The 18,340-nt window shown below is 35.1% G+C and overlaps 1 protein-coding gene across 1 annotated transcript in view; it reads right to left on the bottom strand.

The window, feature by feature from the left end:
- LOC138713806 (intermembrane lipid transfer protein VPS13A-like) overlaps positions 1–18,340 on the bottom strand; it is a 239,265-nt gene that overhangs the window by 167,389 nt on the left and 53,536 nt on the right. Inside the window, exons 4-10 of the mRNA XM_069846241.1 lie at positions 17,093–17,219; positions 16,060–16,231; positions 13,399–13,610; positions 11,391–11,565; positions 6,543–6,671; positions 6,221–6,365; positions 1,244–1,460 (exon numbers count right to left, since the gene is read on the bottom strand). Of these exons, the coding sequence (XP_069702342.1) occupies positions 1,244–1,460; positions 6,221–6,365; positions 6,543–6,671; positions 11,391–11,565; positions 13,399–13,610; positions 16,060–16,231; positions 17,093–17,219 (1,177 nt within the window). The remainder of the gene's footprint in view (positions 1–1,243; positions 1,461–6,220; positions 6,366–6,542; positions 6,672–11,390; positions 11,566–13,398; positions 13,611–16,059; positions 16,232–17,092; positions 17,220–18,340) is intronic.

Below are 18,340 nucleotides of genomic sequence, written 5' to 3'. Positions count from 1 at the left end.
AAATTCATTCCTAATATCAGAATTGATTTCATCTCACTAAAGCAAAGAAAAAATATGTAACAATTAATTACGGAAAGTAATATGAAGTATTCAATATTTCTCATAATATGCGGCTTTGATATAAGATAATAATTTTACATTAAATACTATTCAACATTTCTTAAGTGTTTCATATATAATTCCACATTAGTAACTCACGTTTTAAACAATAGTCCGAATCCCGCTATGTTAATATTTGTATATGTGGACGTAATTCTATCCCGCTCCGCTAGATGTCAGGTCCGCGATATTTCGCACTCACGCCAAAGCTACTAGTATACAGCTGTCCGGTATTATTATAGTAAAGTATTTGCTTAACCCTCAACTGGTATCGCTTTTTAAATGTACATTACGATATCTAGCAATATGGGTCTATATTGACCCATAGATACCAGTTGAGGGTTAAGGGTCGATGGTGCGATATCGTAGTTATAAATGCTCACGCCCCTACAGAAGAGAAAGACGACCATATAAAGAATAGCTTCTATGAGGAATTGGAACACACTTTTGATCAGTTACCTAGATATCACATGAAAATTTTATTGGAAGATTCAATGCTAAAATAGGACGGGAAGATATTTTTAAACCAACTATTGGAAAAGAGAGAATACAGGAGAATGGAGAAAGTTACACAACGCAGAACTGCACGCATTGTATTCTTCACCTGATGTAATTAGGAACATTAAATCCAGACGTTTGAGATTGGCAGGGCATGTAGCACGTATGGGCGAATACAGAAATGCATATAGAGTGTTAGTTGGGAGACCGGAGGGAAAAAGACCTTTGGGGAAGCCGAGACGTAGATGGGAAGATAATATTAAAATAGATTTGAGGGAGGTGGGATATGATGATAGAGACTGGATTAATCTTGCTCAGGACAGGCACCTATGGCGGGCTTATATGAGGGCGGCAATGAACCTCCGGGTTCCTTAAAAGCCAGTAAGTAAGTACGTAAGTGTGAGAAATTAAGTTTTGCCAATTTAAGGGTTAAACAATCCACTTACAGCTTTATATACTTAGAGGAGTTTCATTGTCAAAACAAAATCAATGGTTCACTGAACTTGTAAACATTTATATGGTTAAGTACTCTTTGTCCTTGTGGCAGCTCACGAATGGTGAGAAGATTTCTGAACTAAACAACTAATAATAAAATTCAGGAGGCCGTGAGCACGAATTACTAGTAAAGGCTTAGTGGGTTACTTACCTATGTATTGTCTTGGTTTGTCTGGCCTTGGAGCTCCCTCCACATAACCAATTGCTTCGCATAATTTCGTCTTTTCTGCAGGTGACAGTTGTGCCCAGAGACCTCTCTCTTTTTCAGTCTGTACTCTCATTTCAAAAGACTTTTCTTTACCCAAAATATCCCACCAGTCTGCGTCCTTCTCGTGCATTAAAATGTGCTCGGGATCTTCTTGGTAAAGCTTAGAATCAAGAATTACAATTAAATTAGATGTGCATGAAATGTTTTTATGTACATTCACAAAAAATTATACTGGGTGTTCATTTCAAAGTATGTCATGACGTCACTGTCGTGAGTCAGCGATTTAAAACGAGTTTCAGCTTTTATGTCAGAGAAGTTGCCTATTAATCAAGGCGTTCAATCTGAACTTGAGAACGTGTATGGTATAACTTGAACGTCGTATTATAGCAACAGATGGCGGTCTGTAAAGTCTATGAGCTACCATAACCTCTTTCCAACTGTGTTTTGCGCGGGCAAATCGTACGCAGGGTATTTCTTAACATCGGTAACGTACGGCAACATTCCACAATATAAATCAAATGTTCCGTGTCCATGTTGACCGTAGAAGTTAATGTCAACAAATACGTAAGTAATCGTCTTAACCCTCTCCCCATATCCCGACAGTATGGAAAAAAAACTCACCTCAATACGTGTTTCCAAACAGTTCACATTCCTGCCACTACAGGCGTTACCGTACGTATCGGTAAGTACTCTTCAGAGTGAACGCCGTACTTGCTAGGCAACTTCTCTAACACATAGGTAATACGCCTCTGCGGAAGTGTAGGAAGATTGAATTCTCTAGGCTCGTTGACTAGCCACATGACGGCATACAGCGAGCCATGACACACTTTGAACTGAACACGCAGTAGACATTGGGTGGGATAGTATTCATAAAAATCAATACAGTAATACTCGAGAAATTACTAACGTGAATTTAACTAAAAATATATGTATTCTGCTGACGATGTTCTCAGTTCGTATCTAAGTATTTTATTGGATTTGAATAGGCCTACACACTAACAGATTTCTAAGAAGCAGAAGTAACATGGTCACACAGGACAAATAACTGAACATCCACAACCCATTTATTACTAGTTTCATTATGGACTTATGAACCTTCTGATTCGTTATATGGACTAATAAATATATTAGTTCTAGGAACCATGTTCAATAAGAGCTTTCTTATTACGATAAATACTATCTGTTTTCCGTATCTGTAATAATTTTTAAAGTATCTTGTATACTTTGTAATCATTCTTACACCGTCCACTATACTGGTACATTACAATTACATGTTAACATTTATTTTAATAGATTTTCACAAGTACAGAAATATTTTAAAATTAGGTGTAGACTTCAAGATTTATTTTAATGAAGTTTTAACTCATAATGTCAACTTTCACTAGCAAGGACAGCTAACTTTTAGAAAAATGTAAACAAAACAAAAAATATATATATATATATATACATTTTGATTACACAACTTTGAACACTCCACTACAAAACACAACCACACAGGAAATGGAATCAGAAGACTGCAAATTCACACAAATAAAACTGTTTGCTGCACCAAGTATGGTACTTGTTCTACAGGATGATTCAGTGACTATGTTACAAACTTTTAGGGATGATAGGAGAGACAATGATGAACAACTCTCGTATAGAAACCTATGTCCGTTTGGTAGTTACAAGCCTAGATATTTTATTCAGTGCAATGAGTTAGAACGGAACTCAAGACCATCCTTTTGAACTTTGGTTGCAGACGACCTGTTTCTGCAAAATTCGTTTATTTCTCATAATCACGGTATAAGCTATTTGGTATCGTAAATGATATTTTGACTGATTAAACCGTGAAACTTACTCATATGCATTTCATTTATGATAGAGCAAAAGAAAATGGAAGAAAAGTTGCAAGGTTTAACTTGTAAAAATAACTTTAAAAATGTCAAGCAATATTTCGGCGGTTCGCGCAATACCGGGCAGAACTCTAAGCACAACCCGCGTCATCCAGACTGTAGCGAGCTTGAAACACTTGGACACGTGCTTGGACAATGCCCTAAAGGCGAGCTGCTGATCAATGCTAGACATCATCGTGTACGATATGCTTTGGCGATATCGTTAAAAACTTTAAATTGGGAGATTCATGAGGAAGACATTATTGCTATCAACGGACGCTTAAAACGGGCTCTTGTTCTTGACCCTACTATCCGTTTCGAAAGAAACCCAAATCAGGCCACCGAGGTTGATATTGAGAAGAAGTCCATATATGAACCTTGTCTGCCGTATCTTTCTCAAAAGTACAACGTCCCTCTTAAACAATGGTCCGTCATTGGTTTGCTGTTTGGCAGTAGAGGTTCAATCACAAAATTCACATGGAATTATCTTAAGAAACTTCACATTCCTTTTGATTATGTAATGTCTATTCTTATAAATATTATCAAGGATTCTCTTCAAATATTACATCATCATCTGTATTTCAATTAATCCACTTATATTTGCCTTCAACAATTAACTTTCTTTTTTCTTTAATGTATCACATCACATTATATTGTGCATGTTTATTGTCTTCAGGACCCTTGTGGTCACTCAAATTCTTTGAGCTGATGTCTATAATTTAGAAATTTATTTTACGTTCCCAACTAGCTTATACCATGTTTATGAGAAATCACCAACGTTTGCACGTTTACAGGAACAGGTACGCTGCAACCAAACTTCCAAAGGATGACCTTGAGTTCGATTATAGCTGGTTACACTAACATATTTAGGCTTTTAACTACAAAAGGGACGTTTCCGGACATGGGTTCCTATATGAAAGTTGTTCATAATTGTCTCCTCTGTCATTCATATAAGTTTGTAACATAGTCACTGAATCACCCTGTAGAAACTAACAAGATACAGTATATGAAAAGGGTATTTATTAGTACATTAATAAAGTTTATTATGAATGCATGAATGAATGAATGAATGAATAAGTAAATTAAGTAAATAGATAAATAAATAGATAGATGTGGAATTGGAATAGAATTTACAGGAGGGGGCACTTTGGCCCAGGACCGCGACTGTTATTTATTTTTAATCTATTCGTTGTATGCAACGATTTCATTAGGGTAAACATTGGTAATTTCGTGGCAGTGGTAATTTCATGATACTTTTTCTTTGTTCTTTCGTGAACTAACCAATGGTGTTACGAGATTCAAATTTCCGCCAAGGGATTGCATATGTTGTCCAGTTTCCAGAAACATACAGCTAAGCTTTGTGTGACTATTGTAGTAGCTTCAGTGAGCTTTTATGTTTGGAGAGAGCAAGTTAGCGTCGATTTCTCAGGCGTATAAATTTTGTGGATATTTGTAATTACATCACAGACTTATTACTAAAGGTAAGCATATGATATTTGATACAATGATTTATTATACCTTAATGAAATTTTAGGAAATGTTTTTGGAATTTTAGATACAGCTGTAGTCGCCATATAGGCTTAGCTTTACTGATAGAAATCTTAGCTGTTTGAAGCGAAATTTTGTTGAGCATTAAGCGTTACATTTTATGCTATTTTAAAAAATGTATTACAATACGAATTTTAGAAATCCGAAGATAAGATGTGATAACAAAAAAGAAAAGGGAGACGCAATGGGTTCAGTGTAGCTTCTGTTTGATTTGTCATCATGCTAAGTGCCAATGATAAGTGCTAGATGACTTACTTGCAAGAATTGTGACAGAAGATGAAACATGGCTCCACCATTTTTGACCGGAGACAGAGGCAGACAATGGAGTGGCATCATGCAAATTCACCAAAGAAATAGAAATTCAAAAGTGCATCTTCGGCAGGAAAAGTTATGGCTACTGTGTTTTTCGATTCAGATGGACTCTAACTTGTGGACATCATGCTACACGGAACCACCATTAATTCTGACGCGTATGTGGCAACTCTCAAGAAACTTCAAGGCTCGACTGAATCGTGTTCGACGACATCGGGAGAAGCAGGATGTTCTGCTATTGTTATAATATGTCAGTCACAAGACCACAGACCAGATCAGAAAATTCGGACAGACAAAACTGAAACACCCGCCTTACAGTCCTGAACTGGCACCGTGCGATTACCATCTCTTTGGTAAACTGAAGGACCCCTTCGCGGAACGATATTAGAAGATGACTCACTCCCTTGTGCAAGAGTGGCTCAGACGTGTTGGTCCAGACTTTTACCGTGCTGGTCTACAGGCCCTCATTCCTAGGTTACGTAAGGCAGTTGAAAGGGACGGGGATTATGTGGAAAAGTGACATTTCGTTCCTGAAGGATGTATCTACATTCTGTGATAGTAGCAAAGCTGTAGGATAAAAATATAATTTTTAAACAAATGTTATGCATTACTTTTGGAGTTACCCTAGTAACATAGGCTATAGTAAAGTCCGTAATAAAAGTGTTCACTCTTTCAGGGTAAATAAGATCCCTTTTCAATTTCAATTTTTACTTTGATTTCATTCTTATTATGTGTTGATATGTATTTCTATGTTTTCTTGCTATGAATATTAGACGGAATTACTATGTTTGAAGTCTTGTAACAATAAATGAGAATTTCATTTGACTTTAATGAATTTTTCCACAATTCTTCTACCTCTCACGAAATTATCAATGTAATATCACGAAATTACCAAGGTTATCACGAAATAACCAACCTTTTAGCTTAAGTTGTAAAAGTGGTTTTTGGCACCTGTTCAAGAACGTGTCCAATCTTTTATGCCTCCAGATTTGTACAGCAAATTATCGTGTTTTAGATGAAAAAATCGGAATAAGGATATATTTACACATTTGCATTTTAAATTAATTTTCATGAAATTATCACGAAATTACCCATGTTTACCCTACGTCATGTTTCGTACATTTTCTGTTAACAGAGAATATATTTTTTACACTACATAAAAGGGGAGGGGAGGAATGTAACCTACCTCAATCTTAGCATGCTCCCTCGCAATCACAATATCTGTGATCGCCAGCTGATCCTCTAATTGCTGCAAGTCCAGCTTCAGTTCCGTGTCGTTTGGACTCAGAAGTGTTTTCTTATACGTGTCTTTATAATTTCGATAATGTTCTCTGTAATAAAGAAATCATAATATTATTTCTAGGTCCTACCAATACTCAACCACTTTCCTTACCCATTACCTAATTATTATAATCAATCTTATATTTCAAACAATCAGGAAACGCACAAATTGTTAGGCCTCTGTGTAATGTAGAGTTTTGAAATAAAAGTGCCACGTAAATTATTACCTGTGTGCTTTAATGTGCTGCCAGGAATATGGCCGGACTCTCTGATCTAAAACTGAGTTATAAGCATACTTCCACCACTTGTCTGTGTTATTGCTTACTGGAACGCCTGGGTGATATTGACGAAAATTCCTGAAACAATGTTTTCATAAATACCATCAATTTAATAATGTTAAACTCAAGAACTTCCCGTACATATATCATTAAAATCGATGCTTTCTGAAAAAAAAATGAAGAGTCCACTGCAAGAATGATGGATGTCATTTGGAATACATTTTGCAGGAGAAGCAATTGAAAGTTTGAAATGCTTAGCGCTCAAAGCTTAACTGTGATTTTCTGATCATTACAGGACAATGACTATCAGTGTTAATGCCATATAACTCTCTATGTATATTCTACTGGGTGTGCATTTCAAAGTGTGTCATGACGTCACTGTTGGTGAGTCAGCGATTTGAAGCGCATTTCAGCTTTTATGTCAGAGAAGTTGTCTATTAATCAAGGCGTTCAATCTGAACTTGAGAAGATGTACTGTGTAACTTGAACGTCGTAGCAACAGATGGCAGTCTGTACGGTCTGTGTGCTACCATATCCTCTTTCGAACTGTGTTTTGCGCGGCCAAGTCGTACGCAGGGTATTTGTTATCATCGGTTGCATACGGCAACATTCCACAACACAAATCAAATGCTCCGTGTCCATGTTGACCGTCGAAGTTAATGTCAACAAATACGTAAGTAATCGTCTTAACCCTCTCCTCATATCCCGACAGTACGTGTTTCCAAACAGTTCACATTCCTGCCACTACCGGCGTTACCGTACGTATCGGTAAGTACTCTTCTGAATGAACGCCGTACTTGCCAGGCAACTTCTCTGGCACATAGGTAATACGCCTGTGCGGAAGTGTAGCAAGATAGAATTCTCTAGGCTCATCGACTAGCCACATGACGGCGTACTGCGAGCCATGACACACTTTGAACTGAACACCCAGTATATGTGTTAAGCTATGCATTGACAGTCTTGGTTCATTTTCGACAAGAAAGTGATATCCATCATTCTTGCAGTGGACTCTTCAAATGCAACAAATATTGGTAAGATGACAGTTAAATGTAGATGATACGTTAGTTTCGCGATCTTTTTCTCGGTAATCTTTTTTGGAATCTTTTCTTCATTAGAGTATTAGAAACATTTTGTTGCGAATTACTTGTACTTCTAATCTTTCTTATGTACCATATGGAGTCAAGCAATGAAAAGTATTGCATGAAATTTTACACTAGCGAGTTTTCAGGAAGATTCCACGAAAACGTCGTAAACCGGAGAATTAAGTCAAAATTAACGGGAAATAATGGAAGGTGTGAAGAGGACTGCAAGAAAAGTATTCTTGTCCAGTGTTGCCAAACTGAGTGAAATTTTTATTGTTTTGGAACATGGGTAAGTAAAGAGATAGGTTTGGAAGTAAATCACGAAAAGACAAAGTATATGATTATGTCTCGTGACCAAAATATTGTACGAAATGGAAATATAAAAATTGGAGATTTATCCTTCGAAGAGGTGGAAAAAATCAGATATCTTGGAGCAACAGTAACAACTATAAATGACACTCGGGAGGAAATTAAACGCAGAATAAATATGGGAAATGCCTGCTATTATTGGGTTGAGAAGCTTTTATCATCCAGTCTGATGTGAAAAAATCTGAAAGTTAGAATTTATAAAACAGTTATATTACCGGTTGTTCTGTATGGTTGTGAAACTTGGACTCTCACTTTGAGAGAGGAACATAGGTTAAGGGTGTTTGAGAATAGGGTGCTTAGGAAAACATTTGGGGCTAAGCGGGATGAAGTTACAGGAGAATGGAGAAAGTTACACAACACAGAACTGCACGCATTGTATTCTTCACCTGACATAATTAGGAACATTAAATCCAGACGTTTGAGATGGGCAGGACATGTAGCACGTATGGGCGAATCCATAAATGCATATAGAGTGTTAGTTGTGAGGCCGGAGGGAAAAAGACCTTTAGGGTGGCCGAGACGTACATGGGAAGATAATATTAAAATGGATTTGAGGGAGGTGGAATATGATGATGGAGAATGGATTGATCTTGCTCAGGATAGGGACCAATGGCGGGCTTATGTGAGGACGGCAATGAACCTCCGGGTTCCTTAAAAGCCAGTAAGTAAGTGGAACATGGGTGTCCAAACGCCTATAGAACCAGGAGATATTGCACGTCAAGCATGCTCTGCTAAGGTCAATAACTTTCATATAAAATAGGAAAAACGACCTTAAAGAATATGTCATGCGGGTTGCTTACGCCAGGGGTTACCTCGTACGAGTTACAATATTGGACATCTATACTGTGGAATGATTAGCTGTGAGGTTTTTGTGTGGAATTCTCACAGCTAGGCGAACTAAATTTTTGGGTTAATTAAAAATAAATGTGCAAATAAAAATACCGCTACAGTTACCAATACGATACAAATGATTAAACAGCTAATATTCACCTTCGGCAAAGTTCCTATTTTATTTTTTTATTTTTTTTTTATTCGTGCACCTCATTCTCAAAGTTCTCGTTTAGGTTCATGAACATTCAATTTACTCTCATCTACATTCTGCATACTGCAGGTTTCCCCATCCATCTCTTAAGGGGAATCGGTCAGTATTACACAAGTTTACGTTATTATTTATTAAATTGCATTAAATTATGAGGTAAGAAAATATTGAATTATATTAAATTATACTAAATTATACTTAATAATCTATACTAATAATAAATCTGTAGCCGAAATTTTTCTGGTAATTTTCGATTTTCCAAAAATAATTGGTCCTAACATATATAATTAACCACCCTGAAACCGAAAATCGCTTTTTTGACATTTTTGTTTGTATGTCTGTCTGTCTGTCTGTCTGTCTGTATGTTTGTTACCTTTTCACGCGATAATGGCTGAACTGATTTCGATGAAAATTGGAATATAAATTAAGTTCGTTGTAACTTAGATTATAGGCTATATGTTATTCAAAATACATTATTTAAAAGGGGAGTTATAAGGGGGCCTGAATTAAATAAATCTAAATATCTCGCTTATTATTGATTTTTGTGAAAAATGTTACATAACAAAAGTTTCTTTAAAAATGGTTTGTGATAAGTTTTATTCTTTGAAAAATTTTGATAGGACTGATATTTAATGAGATAAATGAGTTTTAAAATTAAAATAACTGCCAAGGCCGTGTAATGAATTAAAAAACAAATGACTTCGTCTATAAGGGGCCTTGGACAGCAACAATCGAAAGCTATGAAAGATAGCCTACAGATAATGTTTTTGCGTTTCTATGAAGTAACATCGGAAGCTAAATTAACCGATTTGTATAATTAATTATTAATTCACCATTGGAAAGTGTAGTTTCTCTAGATGGACATAATGCTATAATGTAATCACAGTAACTTCTGAGTGAATCGAGGACAGGTAAGATTAAAATAGATTCTTATGCACAGAAAACTTGATAGGCTATTCTGTATATTCGTTTCCTGTATTTCCTAAACTAATTTTTATGACCAAATGAGTGGTCTCTGGATCAAAATGATCGCATTTTAATTTTTTAATTCAATTTAAATTAAGTAACATAATAAACGATTTAATCTTCTATCAAACACGAATGTTCCCTGGATCAAATGTCCTATTTTAATTATATAATTACTTTATATTTATTTCTAACGGGTGCAGCGGAGCGCACGGGTACGGCTAGTTACAAATATAATTTTGACACGCACAGAAAACCAACAAGCGCAGAACGTAATCAACTGCAGCATATGACATAGCCTAATATAGCCCTACAACACGTTGTGCCGCATGGAACGCTCCTGCCATCTAACGGTAAAACTTTGCATAAGATATCCTTAAGGCAAGCGTTCACTACATCGTATCGCACTCCTCGTACGAATCGCACGAAACGGATATTTTAAGTGCAGTGCGTTCACTGTAACGGCTCTACCTCATCGCCTCATCGGATTCCCCTATCAGCTGTTTAAAACATGACGTCGTACGATATTGACATTACTGAAAGCAGAGGAGTTGAGGTTAGGTCTATTAATTACGTCTGTTAGCGAATAAGAATTTGTAATTGCTTCATGCGTCTTAATTGAAGAGGAAGAAACGAAAGAAATATTGGTTACATAATATATTTGCAAGAAACGACTTGATTACTGTAATGGGAACGCCTCAAATTATATAATTCTTCGCAATTTTCTACACGCGAAATAAGTTTTCCGTCTGCCATTTTGGGGCGACACTGAACATGGCACAACATAATAGTAACAGTTGAGCAATTAAAATTGATTTATTAAAGAAGGCCATGATCGCACGGATCGGAAAAGTTGCTCATCCGAGAAACGTGGACGGATTTGCCGAGAGGCGATGCGTACGATACGATGTAGTGAACGCGGTTACATAACAATTACAGCAAAGATAGTCTTTTTCCGATCCGTACGATACGATGTAGTGAACGCTTACCTTTATAGGTCCTTCATATGTTTGCACAAAATCACGTGTAGAAGCTCAGTTCTTAAAGACAATTTGACGCTGTTTGATAGACTGACTCAACAGGCATGGAAGCAAAGATCTTCAGTGGCACGCGCATGTATGTTTAACGGTACAATAAATACAAGTGCAGTTCGGAAATATATTGATTGCACCTTGCATGGACTGAAGATGTAGCCTACATTCGAGAGTATAATCAAAGCTATAAGGCTAATGGGAAAACTAGTAACATCTATTTAAAGACAAAATATGATATTGAACATTAGTAGTAAGTTTTGAACTACAATTTATTACTTCCGTAATACATTACTTGTACATGGCTTACCTGTTAATATTCATACGCTGAAAGGATTCAGTAAGGCCAATGATAGAAAGGTACTGTTGACGGGAAAGCTGGGTTGCAGCGTCTTGTAGGACGAAGTCCACTAACAACTTCGGAACACGAGCCTCGTTCGATTTGTTCACTATAATCTTCATTTTAGCTGTGATGGGCTTCACAACTAGGTGTAAGAAAATGAATAATTGAGAGAATTGCAATACATTTCCTTGTACAACATTTTAAAATACTTCTGCTAGCAGTATTGCCCGTTGCAGCTGACGTAGGTTGAAAAAGTAATTATTTTATAAATACATATACAGGGTGGAAGTGAAATAACCGTACAGATTTTCAGAGCGAATAGCTCATGTTGTGTGTAACAAAAAAAGTGTAGTACCATATTGGTGGAAAGTTCATAGTTTTGTCAGAAAAATATGTTTTTCCCCAAATGTTTAACACCCTGTTATTCGGTAACTATTGCGAGTAAGATCGTGATTTTTGTCCATATCGATAGAAAATCTAATAAATAATAATTTATCCCTCTGACGTATTTTAATAGATGGACAGTTTTCATGTAAATTTAATTTGAAAACCACAAATTTGATGCCACTGACCGATGCGATCAGCTTGCAACATTGTAGCCAAAAAGGAAGATGGGAGGTAGTTCACTACGGCACACAGATCTAAGTTCATTGACCTCTTATACCTATATTATTCAACGAGCTACAGTTTTAGCTAGTTGGTATTACGAGAAGAAAGGGGCGGCGATGTTGCCAGTCTGCTGAAACTTCCAACTTAATTTTCTAATTAACCATGCATTTAATCACAAAACATAATATAGGTTTTCTATTCATTTCAATGTACCCTATCGTTCCTTTCCATCTGTAGGGTTATTTCACTTGCGCCCGGTATAAATAAAAAGCGCGTCTTGCCCTATAACTTGTTGAAGTAGCTATTTATTTTGCATCCATTCTGTATTACCGCTGGAAAAATAATATTGTGTAATTAACAATACCATATTTCATAACTGGGAAAAAGAAAGTACGTCATAAGGATGGTGGTGGTGGTGAAGAAAAATTGGGAGAGTGTTGATTTTGCAAAAGATAACTACTGTGTGTTCATTTCAAAGTGTGTCATGACGTCAGTGTTGTGAGTCAGCGATATGAAGCGAGTTTCAGCTTATATGTCAGAGAAGTTGCCTATTAATCAAGGCAATCAATCTTAACTTCAGAACGTTTATGGTATAACTTGAACGTCGTATTATAGCAACAGATGGCGGTCTGTACGGTCTGTGTGCTACCATAACCTCTTTCGAACTGTGTTTTGAGCGGGCAAATCGTACGCAGGGTATTTATTAATATCGGTAACGTACGGCAACATTCCACAATATAAATCAAATGCTCCGTGTCCATGTTGACCGTCGAAGTTAATGTCAACAAATACGTAAGTAATCGTCTTAACTCTCTCCCCATATCCCGACAGTAAGAAAAAAACTCACCTCAGTACGTGTTTCCAAACAGTTCACATTCCTGCCACTACAGGCGTTACCGTACGTATCGGTAAGTACTCTTCAGAATGAACTCCGTACTTGCTACGCAACTTCTCTGGCACATAGGTAATACACCTCTGCGGAAGAGTAGGAAGATTGAATTCTCTAGGCTCATCGACTAGCCATATGACGGCATACAGCGAGCCATGACACTTTGAACTGAACACGCAGTACTAGAGTTTGATGTTAGTATTAACATATCGTGTGTCAATTGGTTTCATTAATTTTTATAGTCTCAATATATTTCGTTTTTCAAATGACGAACCGTATTGTTTTAATACACAAGTTTAGTTACATTTTGTTAGTATCGTGAGTCAATTGTTTTAATTAATTTTTATAGTTTCAATTAATTTTATGTATATTTGTGTTTTTCAAATGTACCATATGTGACGAAGCCTATTACCTGCTGGTGGTGGTGGTAACAGGCCCTAATAATACAACTATTTTCCCTCTCATTAAAGTACTCACTGAAGTCGAAGTCCTCCTTGTTTATGCTGAACGTCTCCAGACCTCTCCTCATCTCATTCCTCCAACAATACGGCGCGCATCCAGGAGCAACCAAATCCGTAACGAGACCGCTGGCACCACAGGAAGGATTCCAGTATATGGAGAAGGACTCCATGCGGATCAGCTGGTACAGAGAGGAAGCTCCTTGGGGCGTGATTGACGGCTTCCACTTGCTGAAATTAAACAAGAAAACCTGTAGATGTCAAGATTTAATATTACAGAATACGGTATGCGCCAAAACAAACAGTGCTGAAATTGTCGCTCCTCTTCTGTCCACGTTTCCCTAGCAACCAAGTATTTATTCATTGTATATAATAGTTTGACTTATTCTAAATTCAGTGTTGTGTTTATATCTGCAAATTATGGTTCTCACAACAAAGGAGAAGATGTTTATCGTCTAGCATTATTTCCGGTCATACGGAGTGCTGAAATAATTACAAACATACTCTGAAAATCAAGATAAGTCATTATAACACGCAAGGCGACATAAGACTGATCCCGAACGAAGGAAGTTCTCGACGACAGATAACATTGTCGTGTTATTTGTTAAATCGCTCTGGTACTGCTCTTTAACGTGACGCAAGCTGAACCATTCTGACGCCCCACTCCGTATGACGGAAATAATTCTCGACGATAAACCCCTTCTCCTGTGTTGTGAGAACCATAATTGCAGCACTAATCTCAACACTGAATATACAATATGTCAAACTATCAGAAAATAAATAAATACTTGGTTGCTAGGGAAACGTGGACCGATAATTTCAGTGCTGTTTGTTTTGGTACATACTGTATATATAATAGCCTAATATCAATTTAATGAACCACGGCCCGACCCCTTGCCAAACCTAACTAACCCTTCCCTACCGCTTCGCATAATATATCATCAAATACTTTACTATTTTATTTTATTTTATTTTAAGACGTGAACATAACAGGTCAACCAATTACAATGTTCAGTTATAATTAAGACATTAATTATTAACTAAAAAAATTGCACATACAATAAATAAATAAATAAATAGATAAATAAATAAATAGATAAATAAATATATATATATATACACACACACACAAAGTTAAGGTGACAAAGACAACCTTACAAGAAGCATAAAAAATATGAAGATATATAGGAACAACAAAGTCAACAGGAAGTAGGCCTAAATATAATTCATAAAACAGTTAACATGACTGGAATAATAATCTTAATACAATGATAATCTTAATACAATAATAATCTCAATACAATGATAATCTTAATACAATGATAATCTTAATACAATGATAATCTTAATACAATAATAATCTTAATACAATGATAATCTTAATACAATGATAATCTTAATACAATAATAATCGCAATACAATGATGATCTTAATACAATGATAATCTTAATACAATGATAATCTTAATACAATGATAATCTTAATACAATAATAATCTCAATACAATGATAATCTTAATACAATGATAATCTTAATACAATAATAATCTTAATACAATGATAATCTTAATACAATAATAATCTTAATACAATGATAATCTTAATACAATGATAATCTTAATACAATAATAATCTCAATACAATGATGATCTTAATACAATGATAATCTTAATACAATGATAATCTTAATACAATGATAATCTTAATACAATGATAATCTTAATACAATAATAATCTTAATACAATAATAATCTTAATACAATAATAATCGTAATACAATGATGATCTTAATACAATGATAATCTTAATATAATAATCATAATACAATGATGATCTTAATACAATGATAATCTTAATACAATAATACACTTAATACAATGATAATCTTTATACAATGATAATCTTAATACAATAATAATCTTAATACAATGATAATCTTAATACAATAATAATCATAATACAATGATGATCTTAATACAATGATAATCTTAATACAATGATAATCTTAATACAATAATAATCTTAATACAATGATAATCTTAATACAATAATAATCATAATATAATGATGATCTTAATACAATGATAATCATAATACAATGATAATCTTAATACAATGATAATCTTAATACAATAATAATCTTAATACAATGATAATCTTAATACAATAATAATCATAATACAATGATGATCTTAATACAATGATAATCTTAATACAATAATAATCATAATACAATGATGATCTTAATACAATAATAATCTTAATATGAGGTGTGTTACAAAATTCTGAATTTTTCTCTTTGGATTGCCATTCAATATTTTTCCCTATCCTTAATTGTTATTGTGCTGTGATATCACAAAATCCCAGAGTAAAGTATGATCCACACGGTATTACAAAATTAGTAGTAGTACCCTCACTTTTCATTACTTAAAAAAAAAATTGTTTGCATTTAATAGAAAAAAAGAATAATTTTTTTGTGACTGGGTTTGAAATTGCGAAATTTTGGCTGAGACGCAATTATGATTACCACTTAAACACCCGGGATTGACAGAAAGAGCAGAAAAAAAAAATAATAATAATAATAGTTAGGAATTACAAAGGAGAGAAATAATACGTACAATGGAGCAGGAGAAGAAAGTTGAGTTATCCTACAATACAATTTAAAAAGTTTGATACTCACTTGTTAGTTGTCTCCACGGAGACGCTCTGGACGCAAACCCCACAAGCAAAGGGGCAATCAGGGTTTGTAACAGTGTCTTCATAGCGGATGTGAATGTTCCTAATGTAGATCTGGAGATTGTTTATCACTGTCGTTACCAAGTTCTCCAGGAACGTCTTGGTGTCAGGAGGACCTAAAAGAAATTCTGCACTGTATCATAATACACCGACACGTAAAATACGTCACCTAGTTTCGGAGATGACACTACAGTTGTGTTGGTTTGATTATTTTATTCTTGTTTCGGTTTACAAATGGACAGTATGGATCTATGATGCGAGAAGGTGATTAATTAAGAGAATGCAATATATTTTCTCTTCATATCAAACGACATTCCGAAATCATTCCCAGCTCTCAAAATCTCCTGCAAAACTGACCTGCTACTGGATTAAAAATTTAGCGCGGCAACCCTCTCTATTCGTGAAACACACTGTAGTATTATTGATGATAGCAGTGGGAGTAGGGGTAGTGGTGGCAGCAACGATAACGATAGATGATGATGATGATTTCTTTATTTTATTGGGTTAATTTACGACGCTGTATCAACATCTAGGTTATTTAGCGTCTGAATGATATGAAGGTGATAATGCCGGTGAAATGAGTCCGGGGTCCAGCACCGAAAATTACCCAGTATTTGCTCGTATTGGGTTGAGGGAAAACCCCGGAAAAAAAACTCAACCAAGTAACTTGCCCCGACCGGGATTCGAACCCGGGCCACCTGGTTTCGCGGCCAGACGCGCTGACCGTTACTCCACAGGTGTGGAGATGATGATGATGATTATGATGATTATGATGATAACAGTAACAGAAATAGAAAACAGTATCCCAACAATGATAATAAATAAAGAAACCTATGAAAAAGAGCGTGTTCCAGATGTTTAGATCGATGTCCTTATTTCAAGTCTATAAAGTCTCCAATCACTAATCACATTATATGTCTACTACTTCCATTTCAATTGATGACAAACTGTTATGAAGTTAAATGGAATGTACAAACCTGTCCCCAGCAAACTTTCTCCTTCCAGATCTTCCAGCTTTTTCTTCTTAGCTGCCCGAATTAATCTTTTTTCCTTTTCAGGATCATAAGGACGATCGACAACCGGCCCAGTGATTACGTAGACATCCTAAAATGAAAACATGTCTGTATTAATTGAGAAAGCATTAAGAGATATTTTAAAGTGTAACGAAACAATAAAAAAAAAGCTTTCTGAAAAGAGGAAGACAATACCAGGAATAATGTTTCTGAAATTGTATTTATTATCGAACAAAAACCTAACACATTATTTACTTGTGGTATTACGTCATCCTTTGAGAGCCTGTAAGCCAAGTGACGCTATGCTAAGTATATTTATTCTTTTTTTTTTTTGTGTTCACATCTTTGTATCTTCATCTGTTTGTGTGTGTTGTTTTGTGATCTGTAAAGTGGAGAATATTAAAGAACAAAGAGTCTGTATTAGGTTTTGTTTGAAACTTGGCAAGTTCACGGCTGAAACAACTCACTTAAACAGTTGAAGGTAATGCATTAGTTGTTAAACGTGCAGAGATTTAAGCGTTTCGAAAACCAATTAATTACAGTTAGCAATATAGGCCATTAAGCAATATTTGAGTCTATACTTATATACGGTATAATTGGTTGTGGAGGAATAATTGCTAAATTAGCTATTTCTTATTCTTTTGTCTTTTCTCCAAAACCAAAGAATAATAATTGACATTTATTTGCCAAAACCTGTTGATTACCCCAACACATTTGATTTTTCCGAATTTTGTGTTCACAATATTGAACATGTTTTATTTACAATTTAACACTGTTTAACTTTTTTCATGAATATCGTTGGAAGTAAAAAGATGACATAGAAACATTTCTCAATACTAGGCCAAATATGTTACCTCTTTTACTTGAACCAAAATATAACACAAAATTAGTAAATTCATTCTTCATATTACAAACCAAGATTATACAAACAGTTTATTAAAATAAATCTACAGTTAAATAATCTTAAAAAACACTTTCAGTCACAGAATTAAATATTAGGCCTATCTATAATATAATTTGAACTGGTAATGGAAATTATAGGAAAACGGCTGGACGGATTTTAATGAATGACTTCTCATTTTGAAGCTTGGAACCAAAATATTTTCAGAAAAATAGTAGTTTTCAGTGATATGTCAATTTTCGTACATAATTTTCCTATTTTCCAAAATCAATCTGTCGTTAGTTTTGAGAACTAATGGCTTTTCAGAATAA

Source organism: Periplaneta americana, chromosome 14 (genome assembly GCF_040183065.1).
Source record: "Periplaneta americana isolate PAMFEO1 chromosome 14, P.americana_PAMFEO1_priV1, whole genome shotgun sequence".
Lineage (NCBI taxonomy): Eukaryota > Metazoa > Arthropoda > Insecta > Blattodea > Blattidae > Periplaneta > Periplaneta americana.
Note: the sequence above shows the minus strand (reverse complement) of the source record. Positions and strands in the feature narration are given on the sequence as shown.